At 46.5% G+C, this 16,604-nt stretch overlaps 1 protein-coding gene across 1 annotated transcript; it reads right to left on the bottom strand.

Moving 5' to 3' along the window:
* Positions 1-476: 476 nt before the first annotated feature.
* LOC129340618 (phosphatidylinositol transfer protein beta isoform-like) lies at positions 477-14,663 on the bottom strand. The gene is made up of 12 exons (XM_054995514.1): positions 14,585-14,663; positions 12,312-12,342; positions 11,990-12,135; positions 11,810-11,901; positions 9,795-9,802; positions 9,444-9,518; positions 7,380-7,463; positions 5,735-5,812; positions 5,366-5,476; positions 4,982-5,104; positions 2,756-2,848; positions 477-1,468 (listed from the first exon to the last, which is right to left on the bottom strand). Exons 1-11 carry the CDS (start codon positions 14,602-14,604, stop codon positions 2,801-2,803), a joined length of 816 nt encoding a protein of 271 aa, XP_054851489.1. The 5' UTR covers positions 14,605-14,663; the 3' UTR covers positions 477-1,468; positions 2,756-2,800.
* Between the last annotated feature and the right edge of the window lie 1,941 nt (positions 14,664-16,604).

Raw genomic sequence — 16,604 nt, 5'->3', positions numbered from 1 at the left:
TCATTCTACAGTTTTCCATGTCACCCTCCCATTTTTTCTAGTTTTGGTTTGAGACAATGTTTCCCGTTCCATGCAGGTGCAGCACAAGTGTGTTATCAATGCAACTGCTGTTGCCAGTGCACCTTAAAGGCCCTTTTCCAGGCATCCCTGCGAAGGAAAGCAACCACCCCATAAAGGGCTTTTTGCAGAGGTGTTGCTACCTTTCTTGAACACTCTGTCCCAAGAGATCAACCTGGCAATTTCGTGGTTGGCATTTAGATTCTAGCCTAAAACCTTGTTATTTTGTGACTAGTTGAGTTTTTCCTGTTGTTGGTTCTTTTGTTTATGTCACCCAATCTCTGTCATCCAGCCTCTCTAAGAGAAAAAAAAAACTTCAGCCAAGCCAGGAGAGGATAAAATGCAGAAGGAACAAAATTCAACTGGAGTTACACCACACAAAAGCCAATGATTCAACCTCCACCATAGGAAACCAGACATGAATTCAGCTTCAAGTTTATTTATTGTTTTACTTTTTAAAAAAAGATTTCAGTGTTTTTCTTTTTTAAAAAAAATACTGTTCAGATCCTTAGTAACGCAGCACTGGGCCTTACAGTCTTCCCCTCCTATATCCCAGAGGGTGGCTGAAATGTTTTTGAATCTTCTCACAAACAGAGGAAACTATCCCCCCGCTCTGCCCCCAGAACGGGGATCTGAGGGACAGAAAGAGAAGGTAGAATTTTAAATTTAGGAGTAGCTCAGCTGCCCTCAAGCCAAAACGAGTATAAGCAGCTAGATTAGAAAACTGGAGGCACCCCAGAGTGGGGGTGAGGGAAGAGCCCTTGCTAAACTGAGGCAGGCCAAGGGCATACAGTAACTCCACAGGACTACTGAGGAGAAAATTACTGCTGTTGCCATTTCCCACACAAAAGTGGGAAATAGTTTTGGGTACTGGTTAACACCTGTCCTTTGAACAGGCAATTCTAACCCTCCACAGTGAAGGCAAAACCCAAGGTAAAATTTTAACTTGTTCTTTCCCAACAACCCCCCACCCACCCCCATCTCCAAGTTTAATGATTCCTGACCTTGTCCCCTGATGGAAACACAATTCTAAAGATTATTAATATTAATGTTATTATAATGTTATTATAATCATGCATCCCTGGCCCCTGCAAATACTCCCCCACTCTCACTATGAAAGGTCCTTAACATCCTCTTTCATACAGCCACAAGTTGTGTGTGGGTAAGAAGGGGTGGGGGGGAAGAATGGGAAGAACCTATTAATTCATGATCAGTAAAAAAAAAAATGGAGCAGCAGTTCAAAGGGATCCCCCAGGTTGGCTGAAGCAGGGGCGGTTCTGAAGTATTTTTAAACCAGTGGGACGGAAAGAAAATGGGAGTCCATCTTCTCCCTCCCAGGTGACGAGGAGTGGGAAGACAAGTGGAATCCCAAAAAGAGAGGTCCAGGCTCAGATCAGAAAGGGCACTGCACCTGGAGCGGAAAGACAAAGAGAGAATTAGCCAAAGAAGCCATGTTTTGCCCAGTGTCTAATGCTTTTGAAAATTCAGCCAAATTTTGATGACCGTTTTTGAAACTCTCTCATTAGATTTTGGGGGTACGCAAGTTAAAGATGTAAGCCTGGTTGAGAAACTTCAAGGCGAGAAACTTCAAGACAGCTGCTGTAGCACAGTGGTTAAGTGGTTCGGCTGTGAATCAGCACTCTGCTGGTTCAAATCCCACTACTACCATGAGCTCAGTAGGTAGCCTTGGGTAAGCCACTCTTCTCCGCCCCAACTCCCCAGCTCTATTGTGGGGATAATAACAACACTCACTTGTGCACCACTCTGGATGAGGCACTAATCTGTCCAGAAGAGCAGTATATAAGTGCACTTGTTATTAAATTATTTTGGGTTTCAACTTGCTCAGTCAAAAAGAGTCCAGTAGCACCTTTAAGACTAACCAACTTTACTACAGCATAAGCTTTTGAGAATCAACAGTTCTCTTCGTCAGATGCGCATCTGATGAAGAGAACTGTGATTCTCGAAAGCTTATGCTGTAGTAAAGTTGGTTAGTCTTAAAGGTGCTACTGGACTCTTTGCTTGCTTTGAAATTTTTGTTCTTTTTAAAGTCCCTAGCTCTGAATCATCATGATAGCTGCAAGTATATGTGAGCAAATAAGAATTGGCTTATGAACCTATGGAGCTGCCTTTCACTGACTCCAACCATTGGTCCTTCTAGCTCACAACTACCTATTATGACTGATGGTGGCTCCTCAGAGTCTCAGAGACCGAATACCCAAATGTGCATGAAGCTGCATTACACTGAATCAGATCATCAGGTTCAGTACTGTCTGCTCAGACTGGCAGCAGCTCTCTGGGGTCTCAGGATGACGTCTTTCATATCACCTACTACCTAATCTTTTTAACCGGAGATGCCAAGGATTGAACCGGGGACTTTCTGCATGTGAAGCAGAGGCTCTTCCACTGAGCCATGGCCCCTCCCCTATCTGAATCGTAAATCTGGATTTTCTAACATCTGAACGTCCTCTCATCTGCTGTCTGAGATCCCCTAACTCAAGATGACAGGGACTAAACTTGGGACCTTCTACGTGCAAAGCTTGCATTCCAACAATAAACCGTAGCCTCTTTCCGATCCCCACTCCCTGCTGTTAACTAGTTCATTTCAGATCTCCATTATGTTTTCCCATGCCCTTCCTCCATTTCCCCCACCCCAGCTTTCCCATCCATATCCATTCAAATTTATTCCCAGCTCACTCACCTTGTCACTTCTTGGCCCAGGCAGTGGGTGGGTGAGGGGGTATATTCATTCATCCCCAGCTGTCATCCCTCTCACTGTGCCCTTCTGGCGCATCTGCAACAAGATGGAGTTTCTCAGCAGATGGGCAGCATTCAAGCCAGACTTGCTGGCAATCCTGACCCTGTTCACTGCCGCAGAGACTTGCCACTAGGGCTGTCAACCAAAGCAAGCCTTCCCCCTCCCTGCCCCAAGTCAGGCCAGTAATTGGAAGGAAGTGTTTAAAAGGGAAGAGTAGGCTCAGGTGAAGGCACGCTCTTCAAACTTTTGTTCTGGATTTTTAAAAAAGGCTGTGTTCAGAATGATTTGGAACAACACCCCCCTGGGTGAAGTACACAGGGGACAACAGAAGTCCAGACCTCAGCTGACTACTGCTGATAATAAATTAGCCTAGTGGCAGGCAATATTTTTATCAAAGTATCTAGGTTTTAATATTCCTACTCTGGAACCTATAGAGTACTTTGCCTTGGCGCCTTGTTGCTGGGGCCACCAAGCAAATGACAGGTCACCAAACATTTCCTCTGCCTACCACCCACATTTAAAGGAACTCAAAATTAAGGAGGGAAGAAAGGGAAAAACGAAAGGAAAAATAAGCCCCACTGACCAAAGTGGGATTTATTTCTAACTCCTGCATTGTTTCAGCCTGGCAAACCAAACACAACCCCCCCTCCCGTATGAAGGAAACAGCCCCTCTAGGAATCTACATTATTTGCCTTTAACCCTTTTGTTGACTAAAAAATCTGGCATATCCTGTCCTGCTGCAGGAGAGCACTTGCCATGACACCAAGGCAAGCAAGAAAGCGGAATGAGTGATCATGAATTCCTAGAGAGACTTCTAGCTGTTGCCAAGACTTGCCTAAGATCTAAGATCACCCCAGGAACTTGAAAGTCAAATAGGGATATAAGAATCCCTCCAGCCTGAGGGAAAAAAAAGAACTGAGCTGGCCTGGTTGGACTTTTGCGGGAGGAAGTTCCACGATGAGGGCACCACCAAAGCGAAGGCCCTGCTTCCTGTCATCTTGAGACCTGGTCTATACATGCAGCAGAATCCTGAAGTGGGAGAATGGACTGTACCACTTCAGACTACAGACGGTGTTAAATTTTATAGAGAGAGGTGTGTGTGTGTTTTATATACACTGTATTCACTCAAAAGGAAGGTGGCCCTTAATGAAAGATGACCCACTTAAAAATGTTATCACGCACAAAAAATTATTTTTGGACACAACTAACTTCCGTGTGAATGTAAGAAGACCCTCCTCTGCTTTTTTGATGATTTATGTCTGATTTTTTCCCCAGAGTATACACTTTCAGGAGTCAGGCTCCCTTCAATCTGACAAAGGGAGCTTGACTCTTAAAAGCTTAAACCCTGGAAACTCATTCTCAGTCTTTAAGGTGCTACTGGATTTGAACCTTGCTCAGCTACTGCAGACCAATACGGCTACCTATCTGGAAAAAAAACCCCAAAACCTTAGCCTTGCATTTGAGTAAATACTGTAATCTGCTCCCTACATGCAACAGGATTTGAGTCCAGTGGCACATCAGAGACCACCTGCCTGAAACTGCCTACATGTAAGATTCCTTGCAAGGAAAAAGAAACGGGCACAGTAACAAGAGGGTCAGCCTAGAGCTTTTCCTGCTGATGTGCTACTTTTTAAAAGCTTGTAGGAAGTTTTTTTTTTAAACTTGATGTGGGGAGCAGTGGTATATTCGACCTGCAACCTGACATGGTGCGGTCTACTTTGCTCCATCACTTCCTTTTGCCACTTCTGATACACACATAGACCAGGTTTCTGACTATGATACATGAATTCACGTAAGGCTTCCTCTAATGGAGAAAGCTCTTTTTTGCACAAAGCGTTTTGCTTTGAAGGAGACTTGGTGGAAGAGAGTCATAGGAACCAACCGAGCGTGTTAGTCCTGAGTGCAGCTCACTGTGCAAAGTGGATTTTGAATTTTACTCTGTTGTAAACCATCCCGAGCTTTAAGGGAAGGGCAGGATAAAAATATATTAATAATATGTGAGGGAGTTGGGAGGAGGACCTCCCATCAGATTCTTTCTGCTCATGACAGACGAAAGCATTCTCTCAAGTGCAGCGACAGAGAGCGCCACACCTGCTGAGCCCTACCACACCCTACTTCCAAACCTTTTGAAAGTGACACCCCTGGCCTGTTCCCCCTTCTCCAAAATACCTCGTCAAGTTCCCTCTGAGTCTCCTCCTCCATCCGTCGAATGTCAGCCATGCTTAAATCCACCCACTTATCCAACCAGCAAAAGAGTTGCCTGTGGAAGTTGGTAAAGAGGCGTCTTTCTTGCTGTAAGAGGAGAAGTTTGAAGAATTTGAGGACTCTGGAAACACAAGCAGGGAACCCAAAACAGCCTTCTCTTGGGAGAGAACAGAGTGCCTGGTTTCACACTGCATGCTCCTGAACTAGCTAGGCCTCGGCTTTCACCCTCCCCACCCCGAAAAGATGAGGCAGCTACAGAGCCTCTCACCGAACGGTGGCCCACCAACCGTGATTATCCAAGCCAGCCCCTCCCCCAGTTCAAACCTAGTGACCCCAGCACGAGCTCACCTTCTGGATAAATTTTTCCACTCGACCTTGAAGGCCCCACCAGCGGAACTTCACCGTCACAAGTTTGTAGGCACACATGTGAGGGCAATCTTCATTATTGGCTAGTTCCCGCTAATGCAAAGAAGGGGAGAAAAAGCCAGAGGAGTGTTAGACTGGGAGTTGTTGCTTCTAATGGGAAGGGTCAGGGGAGAAAGAGTTTGAAGGGAGTCCAAATCAGCTCAGTGTTTCCATCAGGAGAATGGGTTCAAGTTATCCTGCCACCCCTGAAGTTCACCTGATTGTCCACCAGGCATTTAAGCTGCTCTGGGGCGGGGTGGGGATGTTGAGCTCACCAAGGACCAGTTCTCACATTTTGCTGGACTGACGTACCTTCCAGTCTGGACCAAGAGGCCCTCTGTTTGTCTTCACTGATTTGAAAATAGATGGGTCTTCATCTGGCTTGTAATCCTGAGAGAGAGCAGAAATAACACAAGGCTGCACGATGGGACAAGAGACCCCAGCAGAAGCCAGAATTCCTGCTGGAAAGCCTCTTTAACCCTGAGAACTGGGAGCAAGATTTGGGTTCAGCATCACCTTAAAGACCAACTAGATTCCCAGGATATGGACTTTCGAGAGTGAAAGCTCCCGTCCTCAGAACTGGGAGTGAAGCTCTAGAGTTATTATACCGTACTGAGCAACAATGTGAAGCTTTAGCAGCTCTATGGGAATATTTTTATAAGGTGCTGCCGCCTCCACAGTTGCCTTCAGTCTAAGGGTGTTCAATGGAGACAGACTGCAGAAATTCAATGGTGTTAGATCGGCACTCTGCATATGCCCAGAGGCATCTTTCTTCAAAAGACTCAACCCCTAGCATGGAAAATAGGTTTCTTGGCTTCTCCAAGGATGCTACAAGCAGAGCACCATTTTCTCTGCAGCTGGGTGTTAACTGGGAAGTTTGGAAGAAGAGAAAATTAGCATCTGCAAACTGGATAATACCAGAGAGACATTTCTTCTCACAGCACTATTAAAACTATGTTTTCAGTACTGAAAGCTGAATAAACAACAACTGGGGAAGAAAAAAAGCCAAATCAAAGAGAGGGAGAAGATCAAGCTTATCCTGAAGCCACTAAACAAGAGCCAGATCTCAGGAAACTGGTGTGATACCGCCTCAGATTTCATATTGGAAGATACTTGCTTAAAAGCACTCCTAGTTGACAGCAAAGAAACTCTCTTTGCACCCTTGACCTTCAGGATTTATGACATGAACGCTTCCCTTGTTGCTGCTTAACAACAAATCACAGGCATTCTGGGTTGGAAGGGGAGAAAGTTCACCCCCACCATCTTCTCCAGCAGGTCATTGGTGAGCCTGGTTCTCTCTCAGGCTGGCCATGATTACAGTGGTAATTTTAGCACTGAACCCCCAGATGAACACGTTTTCTTCCCCATTCAAGGATCCCTCATTTAAGAGGACTGTTCTTTTCCAGCAGCCAGAAAAATCCTGCAGCTGAGCACTGCTAGGTTTGTTTTCCCACCCAAGATCAACTAATCCTGCATTAGTTAGGTTAGCAACCCCGAAGTAAAGAACTAACAACCTGTGGATTCAGGATCTTTTAAATGGGATCTAAGGCCTTATTGATCTTACATAGTCATTTTTTACCTGTGGCATAACTGGCTTGCCTTTTAAAAGTGATTTTAGAACGTAATTTGCTGGTCACTTTGAGAACCTCTGTACTGAAAATTCAGCGATATGTTCCCCAAATAATTAAGTGAACCTCATTGCAAGGGTCAGGAAAAAGGAACAGAAAAGGCTGGCTTGAGCATTGTGGGAATTTTAGATCACAACCTCTGTAATACCTTTAAGTCTGGCCTGAACTTATGGCTTTAACACTCAGAAGCTGTGAATGGATCCTCCTTTTCCTACCAGAAGGCAGGACTGAAAACAGGCAGAATCCCCTCCAGAATTCCAGTCCTGATTCCAGACCTTTTGCTGAGCGCTCTCCTACCAAGTGAAAGAGAGTCGAGGTCGCATCCTCACCTGGTCTGACACCTGCGTCCTGTCAGCAATGTCTATGTGGACAACCTCAACATCTTTCCAGGTCTCTGCATCAAGCCCATGGACCTACGAAAGAGATGGTAGTCCACCTGACTCAAGTTTCTTTTCATTTAAACTCGGGATGCGACAGCCAGAATCATAGCAACCCTGTGAGATCCCTTCACACCTTACAGACATGAAAAAAGTTAAGCTTAAGAAAAAAGGTCAGGGAAACACAACAGTCAAAAGGCAAAACAACACAAGGGCAAGCAATTCAGTTCTTGTTGGCACAGTAGCCCCTCCTCTGCACTATCAGCCTTAACCCGCTTACCCAAGTCGATGTTAAAGAGAAATCAAGCACTCTGAGTTGAATCCAGCCAGCTTTTAAAACCCAATATTGCCCTATTCTCGTCATATTATTGCCGCCCCTGTTTAATCTGGCTTTTGCCCTTGCAGGTTCCACGATAACCCCCAGCCTAGTTAAAGGGGATCCCCTGCTTCCTTCTGTTCCACCAGAAAACCTGGTTGGATCCAGCCTTCTGAATCCAAATACCTCACGTGGAAAGACATGCCATGAAATCAGGGGCTCCCATAAAATACGCTCTGGGGGATGGTGCTAACATCTTAACATTCCAAGCCACACCCACCTTCCAACAAGGCTGCTATGTGACAGGTGACAAACAGTTTCAACAGTACTCATCCGAGCTCTTGGTGCTGAATTCCAAGCGCAGAAGTCCACTGTGGCCCACCTGACCAACCCCAGCAGTCTCAGGAAATAATGGTGCTATGGACAGTTGGAACTGATCCCCCGACCCGCCAGTCACAGCTGTGTGAGAAGGAGCAATGTAGCCAGGCCATGCACTTTGTCACCTGGCCCCAGGTTATACCCGGGCTGCACGCAGCAAGAAAGCTGAAGATCGGTCCCAACTGTACAATCAAGCAGGACAGATTTTATTATATCTGGATCCCACTCTTTCCCCCCTCCCCCCACTGAACTCAAGGGCATTGGTGAATTCCGCTGTTAAAAACGATCTAGGGCCAAGCTGAGCAGAGAGGCCATCTGAGCAGGCCACCAGTGATGACAGGAGGGGGCTTGCCCTTCACCTCCTCTTGGCTCAGGCTAGGCCAGCACCAACACAAGAAGAGGTGAAGGAGATGCCAAATCCCATTGGCACTGATATTGGCTGGGTTGGCCTTGCAGCTGTACTGGTGCCACAAGGATGTACCCTGGCTTACTCTGACCAGCCAACCACCATCCAAGGGAACGGCCCATCCCGAAACTTCCTAGTAAGCCAAAGTGCTAGTGAGCCCTACTCAGGACAGCAGGGTTACCAGGAGGTCTCCTGTCGGGCACTAACCAGATCCAGACCTGCCTGGCAGCAGCACTGCCTTCAAATCCGGCCCTATACAAGGAGGGCTGAGCATCATAAACACTTTCAAGACTCAAGCAGAAGACCAAACTCATTCTCCTCCTTCTGCGCTACACTCTTCATACCATCTTCCTTGCTTTCCCTCACATTGCTTCAATGTCTGTTCCAACATCTTCCTAGCCTATTTTCAATGGCTCTTTCCCAGAGCCCAGAATACTCCCTTTCTCAGCTAAACCCTTTCTGAAACATTCAGACTCTCAGTGTGTCTTTCTTGAGAATAGTTTCAGATATGTAACTAATGTAACTTTGTAAACCCCTCTGAGTGGGCATTAAGTTGTCCTGAAGGGCAGTATATAAATCGAATGTTATTATTATTATTCTATTACAGTGAGATTTATCAAAGTGAAATATTCTTCCACAACCTCCCACCCACAAAGTGCTTAAAAATCTTAGGTTTTGGTCACTTGGCAATAGTAAAAAAAATTGTTTCCTCAATATAAGAGCAACACAGCTTTAATTCTCTCTTCTGTGGGTTTATCCTTGCATAAAAATAATGCTAATTAAATTAATGCCTCCCCCCCCCCGAATAATGAAGCTGGAGATCTGGGGTCTTCTAATTAATGAGGATTCAACAGGCACCTAGGTTTTACAGGACAAATAGGGAAGGTTTGTACACACATGTTTGCCTCTCACTTACATTGTCTTGGTCACCTAAATCCGGTTTGTGCCACGTTTCAATTTTGATGAAGAAATCATCCTTCATATATTCATTCTGTCCAAAAAAGGAGGAAAATGGTTACCTAGAAGTCCTTGTTGCAATGCTGAGTTCCTCAAACCCTAAGCCACACAGCCCACTCCAACAGAATTGCACTAGGAAATCCCTGGGAGTGACTCATAACAACATGTGAACTTCACAGGGCTTTCATCAAGGCTTGGGGGAGGCAGAAAGGGGGCACGGAGAAACCTAGGTAGCCAGACATGGCTGAGGTAGCGGGGATGAGAAGCATTGCCTGCCTGCCCACGTTCTCCCCTTCCCCATGTCACTCACCGTAATAACTGCAGCAAGCACGACCGCAGAGAGAGAGAGAGAAAAAGAGGGGGAGAGTTAGAATTTTCCTTCACAAAACTGATAAGGCTTCCCCTTCCACATAACTAAATTCAACACCTTCTATACTAACACATTCTAGAAGAGCAGTTGTGTTGGTCCGTTGCAACAAACATGAAAAGGAGACTTCTGGTCCCCTTCAAAACCATCATGAGCTGCCATAATCTTTCACTTCATCAGATGATGCTGTAGGAAATCCCAGACTCTCTTAAAGCCCCACAAGACTCCTTATTATGTTTGCCGCAATGGACTAATATGCCTAGGGCTATCCCTCTAGAATCTGCAGTGAAAGAAAACATTTCTCTTAACTAGACCTTGAGAAAATTCTTTCCTAACTAGAAACAGAATCCCTTCAAATCCTTCAAATCACACAGCACTATTCTAACCTCCAAAAGTATGAACATCTATGAAGCTGCCTTGTACTGAATCAGACCTCCATGTTGTTGATTCTACCTAGTAGCATCTCTCTGGGGTCTTCAGGAAGAGGAGGGTCTTTCCAAACACTTGTCACCTGAGGTACTTGTTCAGTTAAGACATACCAGGGATTTCATTTAAGGCCTTCCGCACACAAAACATGTGCTTTACTGCCACACCACAGGATTTCCCCAGTATATCCAAAACATTAGATTTTACCTACGTAAAGCCCACGCTTTGTGTTACAACAGAGATAGCAAAACCAGCCCTCACTTCCCTTTCTTGGGAACTCAGAAGACTGGGGTTCCTTCCCTCTCCCACCCTACAGATCTGCAATTTCCTTGAGAGCCTTGCTGTTCTTCAGAAGCCCATCCAGGGCTCCTTGCTGAAAAGATCCATATTAGAAGATGGGCTTTATTAAAGGGAAGAAAGGGGTGCATTCCATGAGGTCACACACTCTGTTTAGGCATGGCAACAGTGAGGCTCAAAAGACCAGAGTGGTGCTGGACATGACACATGTTTGCTCTAGGACTCATCCCAGAATCCTCTGCGACACATCATGACTCTAGAGAAGAAGCTCACCGAAATGGCAAACAGCCTGACATGGGGGGCGGGGGTGGGGGGGAATTCCTAGAAAGAAAACAGTTTGCTCTAGGCAACACCATTCCTTGCCAGAGAACATTTCATCCTGCCCTTCCTTGAACTGGTTTTCATTGGTCTTCTTTCCCCATTAACTATCCTGTTTGGTGGGTTGTGCTGCCAGCACATGACTGGTCCAAGGTTGCTCAGTGAACTGCATGGCAGAGTCCAGTGGCAGTGCACCTGCTCTGCACACACAAGGTCCCAGGTGTAATCTCCTTTTGAAAGGACCAAGGAGCAGGAGATAGGAAACAGCCAGAGAGTCACTGCCAGGCAACACAGACAGAACTGACCAAGGGTCTGACACATGACCTCTCTGTGCATCGACTGAACCAGTGGAGCCATGAGCATATTGGCCCTGTCTCCCACCTCTACATGATCGCCAACTCATGAGCACAGTGCCTACATCCACGCACACGCACCTGCCTCGTAACTGGTATTGTTCAAAAACAGCTTCCCCAATAATGGTGAGGGAGAACACGCATGGGCATGCACAGGCATAGCACTCACAAGTACATGATCTCAGAGCATCAGGGGAGGGGCCAGTGCATTCGTGCACGCTCTCTGCCTCTGCTCGTTCAGCTAACACATGGACGATAGGAGGATTGTGTGTACACAGCTAGTATAAAGCAGCCTGATGTGTTTAACTTCAGTGTCTCTCCTCTTTAATTACTCTAAGCAATTTTTCTGCTATAGTTATTTGCCATAGCTCAGAATTCCAATCATATAATGTTAAAAATTCTGCAGATACCCAACACTTTGCTACTACCCTATGGGCTGCCATCAACGTAAACACTTTTTATCCCTTTTATGCCACGTTTCCATTTTCCACTACCATTATACTGCACTGGTGCAGGAGTACTGACATCTCCCCCTCCACCATAACCTCCTTCCCCTGGGCTCACCTGTTCGGCAATAGGGATAGGCATTCCATGCTCTTTCATGAACCACTAGTGACCCTTCAGGGGCAAACATCTTAATGAATCCTGGAACTTTACTGCAAGGGAGAGAAGCAGAGGAGGTATCAAACCAAGCAAAATCTTCCGCGTGCTTCTGTGCACCCTCCCCCTCAGGGTCGTGCTTACCTCTGGAGGTGATAGATCTTGTGGGTGTACTGTCCCCGCTCCCCCTCACGTTCATAGGGTTCGTTTTGGAGGACCTCGATTCCTTCACCTCCGCCGGTGTTGTTCTTGCTGGCCTCAGCTACAGAGAACAACTGCCCCACCTGATACTAAGGGCAAGAGAAAAAGTTAAACGGGCAGCCATAAAAACCTGCTCCCACTCATGTAAGAAGATAGCTGGTTAAGCCCCCCACCTTGTCAGATTTTATGCCAATCCTTTAGTAGCTTCTTCCTTAGTCAAGGGAATGTAAATTTCTTAACAGCAGTGCTTTAAAATTCAACTTACCTCCTCCACAGAGCAAGGCAGCACTACTCGGCTAGATGGGGGAGAAAAAGAACAGTGATAAGAAAAGGGTCTTGCCAAAGTTTAATCCCCTCCTCCCAATCTCAATTAGTAAATTAAAAAGGAGTTTACACACAGTACTGATATTCTAATACATTTGAAGGTCAGCTCTATTAGTATCACGTAAAAACCCTACTGTGCTATCCGAACAGGATCATTTTGTAACTCTTGTGTTTATTAAGCAAGACAGCTATTGTATACTGATTAGATTAACGGTCAGTTCAGTGGGACTGAAAGGGAACTTTTCGACTTCTTTTTAAGCCTGAAATGTATATGACCCAAGATGGTAAAGCATGGCCATGTTTACAATTTCTATGCCAAAAGACATCATAAATCAGAGCTAAATAGTACTACCGTATTTATTGGACAAAATACCCTTTTATTAGCCAAGAGCTATATTTACCAACAATAACCTTCAGAAGAGACAGAGAGCTGCTGATAACACATGCCAGTCCTAGCAGAGCAGTGGTTACCAGAGATCTCCTATTTCCATGGAGACTACATATCAACCTTTGTTGGAGGCTGCAGCATGAATCCGGTCCTCCCAATAAGGCATCCCACCCTTCCTGTGCTACACTCACTAGTCACTTGCAAATGGCCGCTTAGCTACTCGGTTGTAGTGAGTTAAAACTCTCTCCAGATGAACAGATGGGATGTTTTAGTAAATGGGGGGCAGGGGGAATGGCTCAAGGCTTTCCCACCAGGCTGCTGATGAGTTGATTTATAATATACAGGAGAAATTGGGTGTGTCCCTTTGGCAAGGGTAGCGTAATACATTCCTCCCCCACCCATTTAACCTACCAAGTACCCTGTCTGCAGGTCCAGCTATTAATTGGATAGCAAGGACAAACTTGAGCCTGTTGCCCTACTTGCTTCCTGGATTAGTTTCTGTCTCCCCACCCAAATATGAATCATTCCTCTATTTGGCACACGAACGTTCATTTCAGAAAATGTACAGCCTGCCTTTTCGTCAAACATATCCAACCGCTTTTGGCAGCTAAGAACGCAACTAATAAAGCTCATTACCAAAAGCAATCAATAAGTGCAATAAAGCAAGTACAAAAGCCCATTCAAATCCTAAAATAACTCATGAAACAGCAGCCTCTCGAAAGTGAAACACACTGGTAACATACAGAGCCAAGGAAGCAGTGACAGACACACAGCTTGCTAGAAAACACCACTGTACTTAAGGGGACATTGGCCTTCAATGCATGCTGATAAACCCCAGTAGAAATCAGTGACAGACCCCAATCCCACTCTGGGAATTTTCTCTCAAGAGTCTCCCCCTCAGTGAGACACCAAATGGCCCAGCTTCTTGCCAAAGAGAAATCTGTTGCTGCAGACTTCCCCAAAAAGCAGTGCCCAAACTTGATTTGTGGCAATCCCTCTGGCACTGCAATCACCTACACTAGTTTAGGAAGTCGAGTCCCACCGAGTGAAACAGGGCTGACTTGGGAGTAAGCATCCAGATGATTGGCAGTGTTAGGTACAGAGATTTGGGATCAGGCTCGGACACTCTCATGGGTGTGTGGGCCAAGCTTTGCCTCCTGCCGGGTGAGCCTATTGGCCAGGTAAAGCTCCTTGACAGGATAAAACAGATGGCCCAAAAAGCACTTACTGAAAGCGGTTTCAGGTGGGTAGCCCTGTTGGTCTGCAGTAGAACAGCAGGATTTGAGTCAGTGGCACTTTAAAGACCCACAGTTTCCCAGAGTCAGAGGTCCCTTTTTCCGATACAGCCAGGTGGGAGATGACTAGGATATAAGGGCTTCAGACATCTCCACTGTATCTGAAGAAGGGAGCTCTGACAAAGCTCATACCTTGGAAATCTTGTGGGTCTCTAATGAGGCATTGTCCGTCAATGCACAATGGTAAACCCCATTGGAAATGGGGGCAGACCAAATCCTGGACTCAGATCCTACTGTTTACTGAAAGTGCTTCTCCCTTTCTCAAAGCGACCCCCCATCACAAAAGCAGCCCCAGCAACAATAGCAGTTTATTTTTTTTCTTTTTTAAAGCACAGAGCCTAACACTTGCGCAGCTCTATGTAAAAACAGAGGGGAAGAATTCAGAAAATAAGAGGAGAGGGGCAGCCATATGCAGAGATCTCCTCCGCCCACTCGTTTGGGGAAAGCCCCCCTCCCTCCCAGTTAACCCTTCCCACCCCCGGGCTCTCCTTTCCTTTCCTCCCACCCACCCCCCACCCTCCCCATACTCACAACTCTTTGATGAGCACCATCCTCCCGTCCCTCCAGCGCCCCGCACGCCCCAAGCACCAACCCCTCTCCTCTTCCTCGTCTTCCCCCCACCCGGACCTTTGACGCCATTTCCGCCCTCTCTCCAGCTCCCGCTCGCCCAGGCCTTCCTCTCGCGACGCCACTTCCGCCCACACTCGAACTTTGCCGGCGGCCGTGCCACGTGGGGGAGGAGCGGGGCGGGGGCGTGGCCACTCGCTGGCCCTGGTCCTTTGATTGACAGCAGTGCCAGCCCGAAGCGCGGAAGCCGGCAAGGCAGAAGCTGCGTTGGAAGCCAAAGGCCGCTAGGGGGCGGGCGTGGAGAGGCGCTATCCCGCCCTTTCGAGAAAGGAGGCAGCGTTGCAAAAGCGCTTTTTGCGTCACGGGTAGTTCCCCCGCTGCGAATCTGCGGGAGGAAGATGGGGCTTCCAGTAAGCTTTTCAGTGCAATGAATTTCTCAGCAGATATTGTTGCGTCACGCAGTCCGAGCAAGGCACGGTGCCATCCGAAACAGTTATCAGTGGGTTTGGCAGTGCCTGAGCTTGAACGAAGGGCATGCACTGGCAGTGTAATCCTATGCAGAGTTACTCCCGTGTAAATTCATTGAAAGCTATGGGCTTATACTGGAATAACTGCATAGGATCGCACTGTTCGTTACCCTTGAACGCGCGGCTGCGCTCCGGTCTCATTTTGCTGCAGTGAATTAGCATAGCAACCTTCTCACCGGAAGTGAGCTGAGGGGCTGAGATAAACACACCTCTAGAATACCCAGGGGTTTCTTTTTGGAATCTTCTTTCGGTTTTATTCCCCTCTTCTTCCTAGGGGTGCACGTTTTCCTTTCCTTATTTTATCCTCTTATTAGCTTTGAAAGTTTGAACCTTGGTCTCCCTAGATCTTAGTGAACCACTGCACCACACTGCCTCACCCCATATTCCGGGCATTGCCACTCAGAAGTAGATCTATCCTGTGCATGCATAGAGCGATAGCATTATTACCAGTTTAGCCTGAAGTATCTGAGTCTAGGGCCTGAGAGAGCAACAAGATTTTTAAGGTATAAGCTTTCCAGAGTCAATGCTTCCTTCTTCAGATATGATTAATACAGGATTGCTATTTTTCTTTTCTCGTTAGTGTTTATTTTTTTGTGCTATTTATAGTCCACTTTCCTCACTGAGACCTAAGGTGGATTACACGGTGTAGGTCAATACAATCAATGGTTGGCACATTTGATAAAAAATACAATAGGGTAAGGATTGCAAAAATTTGAAACCCAATGAGAATCTGATACAGAGCTGGAAACAATGTTGAAAACAAAACATAAGCAAGTTGACATGACATTACCTGATGAGGAACTACCCGGTAGGAGCATAGTTGCAGCAACAGACAGTACACAGTACTATAGTTTACAGTCCCTGTCCCTTTCCCACACACCTCTCAGAACCATTTCTTAAAAGCACAGTCTGGTGTAAAAAAAAAAGAAAGAAGGTAAAGGTAGTCCCTGTGCAAGCACCAAGTCATTACTGATCCACTGAGGATGTCACATCACGTCAGTTTCTTGGCAAACTTTTTACAGGGAGGTTTGCCATTGCCTTCCCCAGTCATCTACACTTTACCCTCAGGAAACTGGGTATTCATTTTACCGACCTCGGAAGGATGGAAGGCTGAGTCAACCTTGAGCCAGCTACCTGAACCCGGCTTCCACCAGGATTGAACTCGGGTCATGAGCAGATCTTTGCGCTGCAGTACTGCAGCTTACCTCTCTGCAGCACGGGGCAGCCCCAGTCCTGCCCCCTGAATAATTCAGTTTTTCATAGTTTGTGGAAAGCCAGGAAAGGGGGAGCATTCCATAAGATCTGGGCCATCACAGAGAATGCGTGTTTACAGGCAGCTGTTGATTTTGCCTGTGCGCCATGTGGCATGTGCAGAAGGCCCTGTTGAGGTGAGAGGATGGAGATGAAGCTTTCTGCAGCATGGAGATATTACGCAGCTCTTGCCTTTTTGCCCATCA

The sequence above is a fragment of the Eublepharis macularius genome, chromosome 12 (genome assembly GCF_028583425.1).
Source record: "Eublepharis macularius isolate TG4126 chromosome 12, MPM_Emac_v1.0, whole genome shotgun sequence".
Lineage (NCBI taxonomy): Eukaryota > Metazoa > Chordata > Lepidosauria > Squamata > Eublepharidae > Eublepharis > Eublepharis macularius.
The sequence above is the reverse complement of the archived record's forward strand: the minus strand, read 5'-3'. Positions and strand labels throughout refer to the sequence as shown.

Excerpts from the sequence above, each read along its gene's own strand:
- LOC129340618 (XM_054995514.1), bottom strand. The coding sequence starts at position 14,604 with ATGGTGCTCATCAAAGAGTT. Across the intron at positions 11,902-11,989 it reads AAGATCTATCACCTCCAGAG|TAAAGTTCCAGGATTCATTA; the intron begins GTAAGCACGACC and ends TCTCCCTTGCAG. Across the intron at positions 2,849-4,981 it reads CTCAGAGGGAACTTGACGAG|ATGCGCCAGAAGGGCACAGT; the intron begins GTATTTTGGAGA and ends ATCTTGTTGCAG.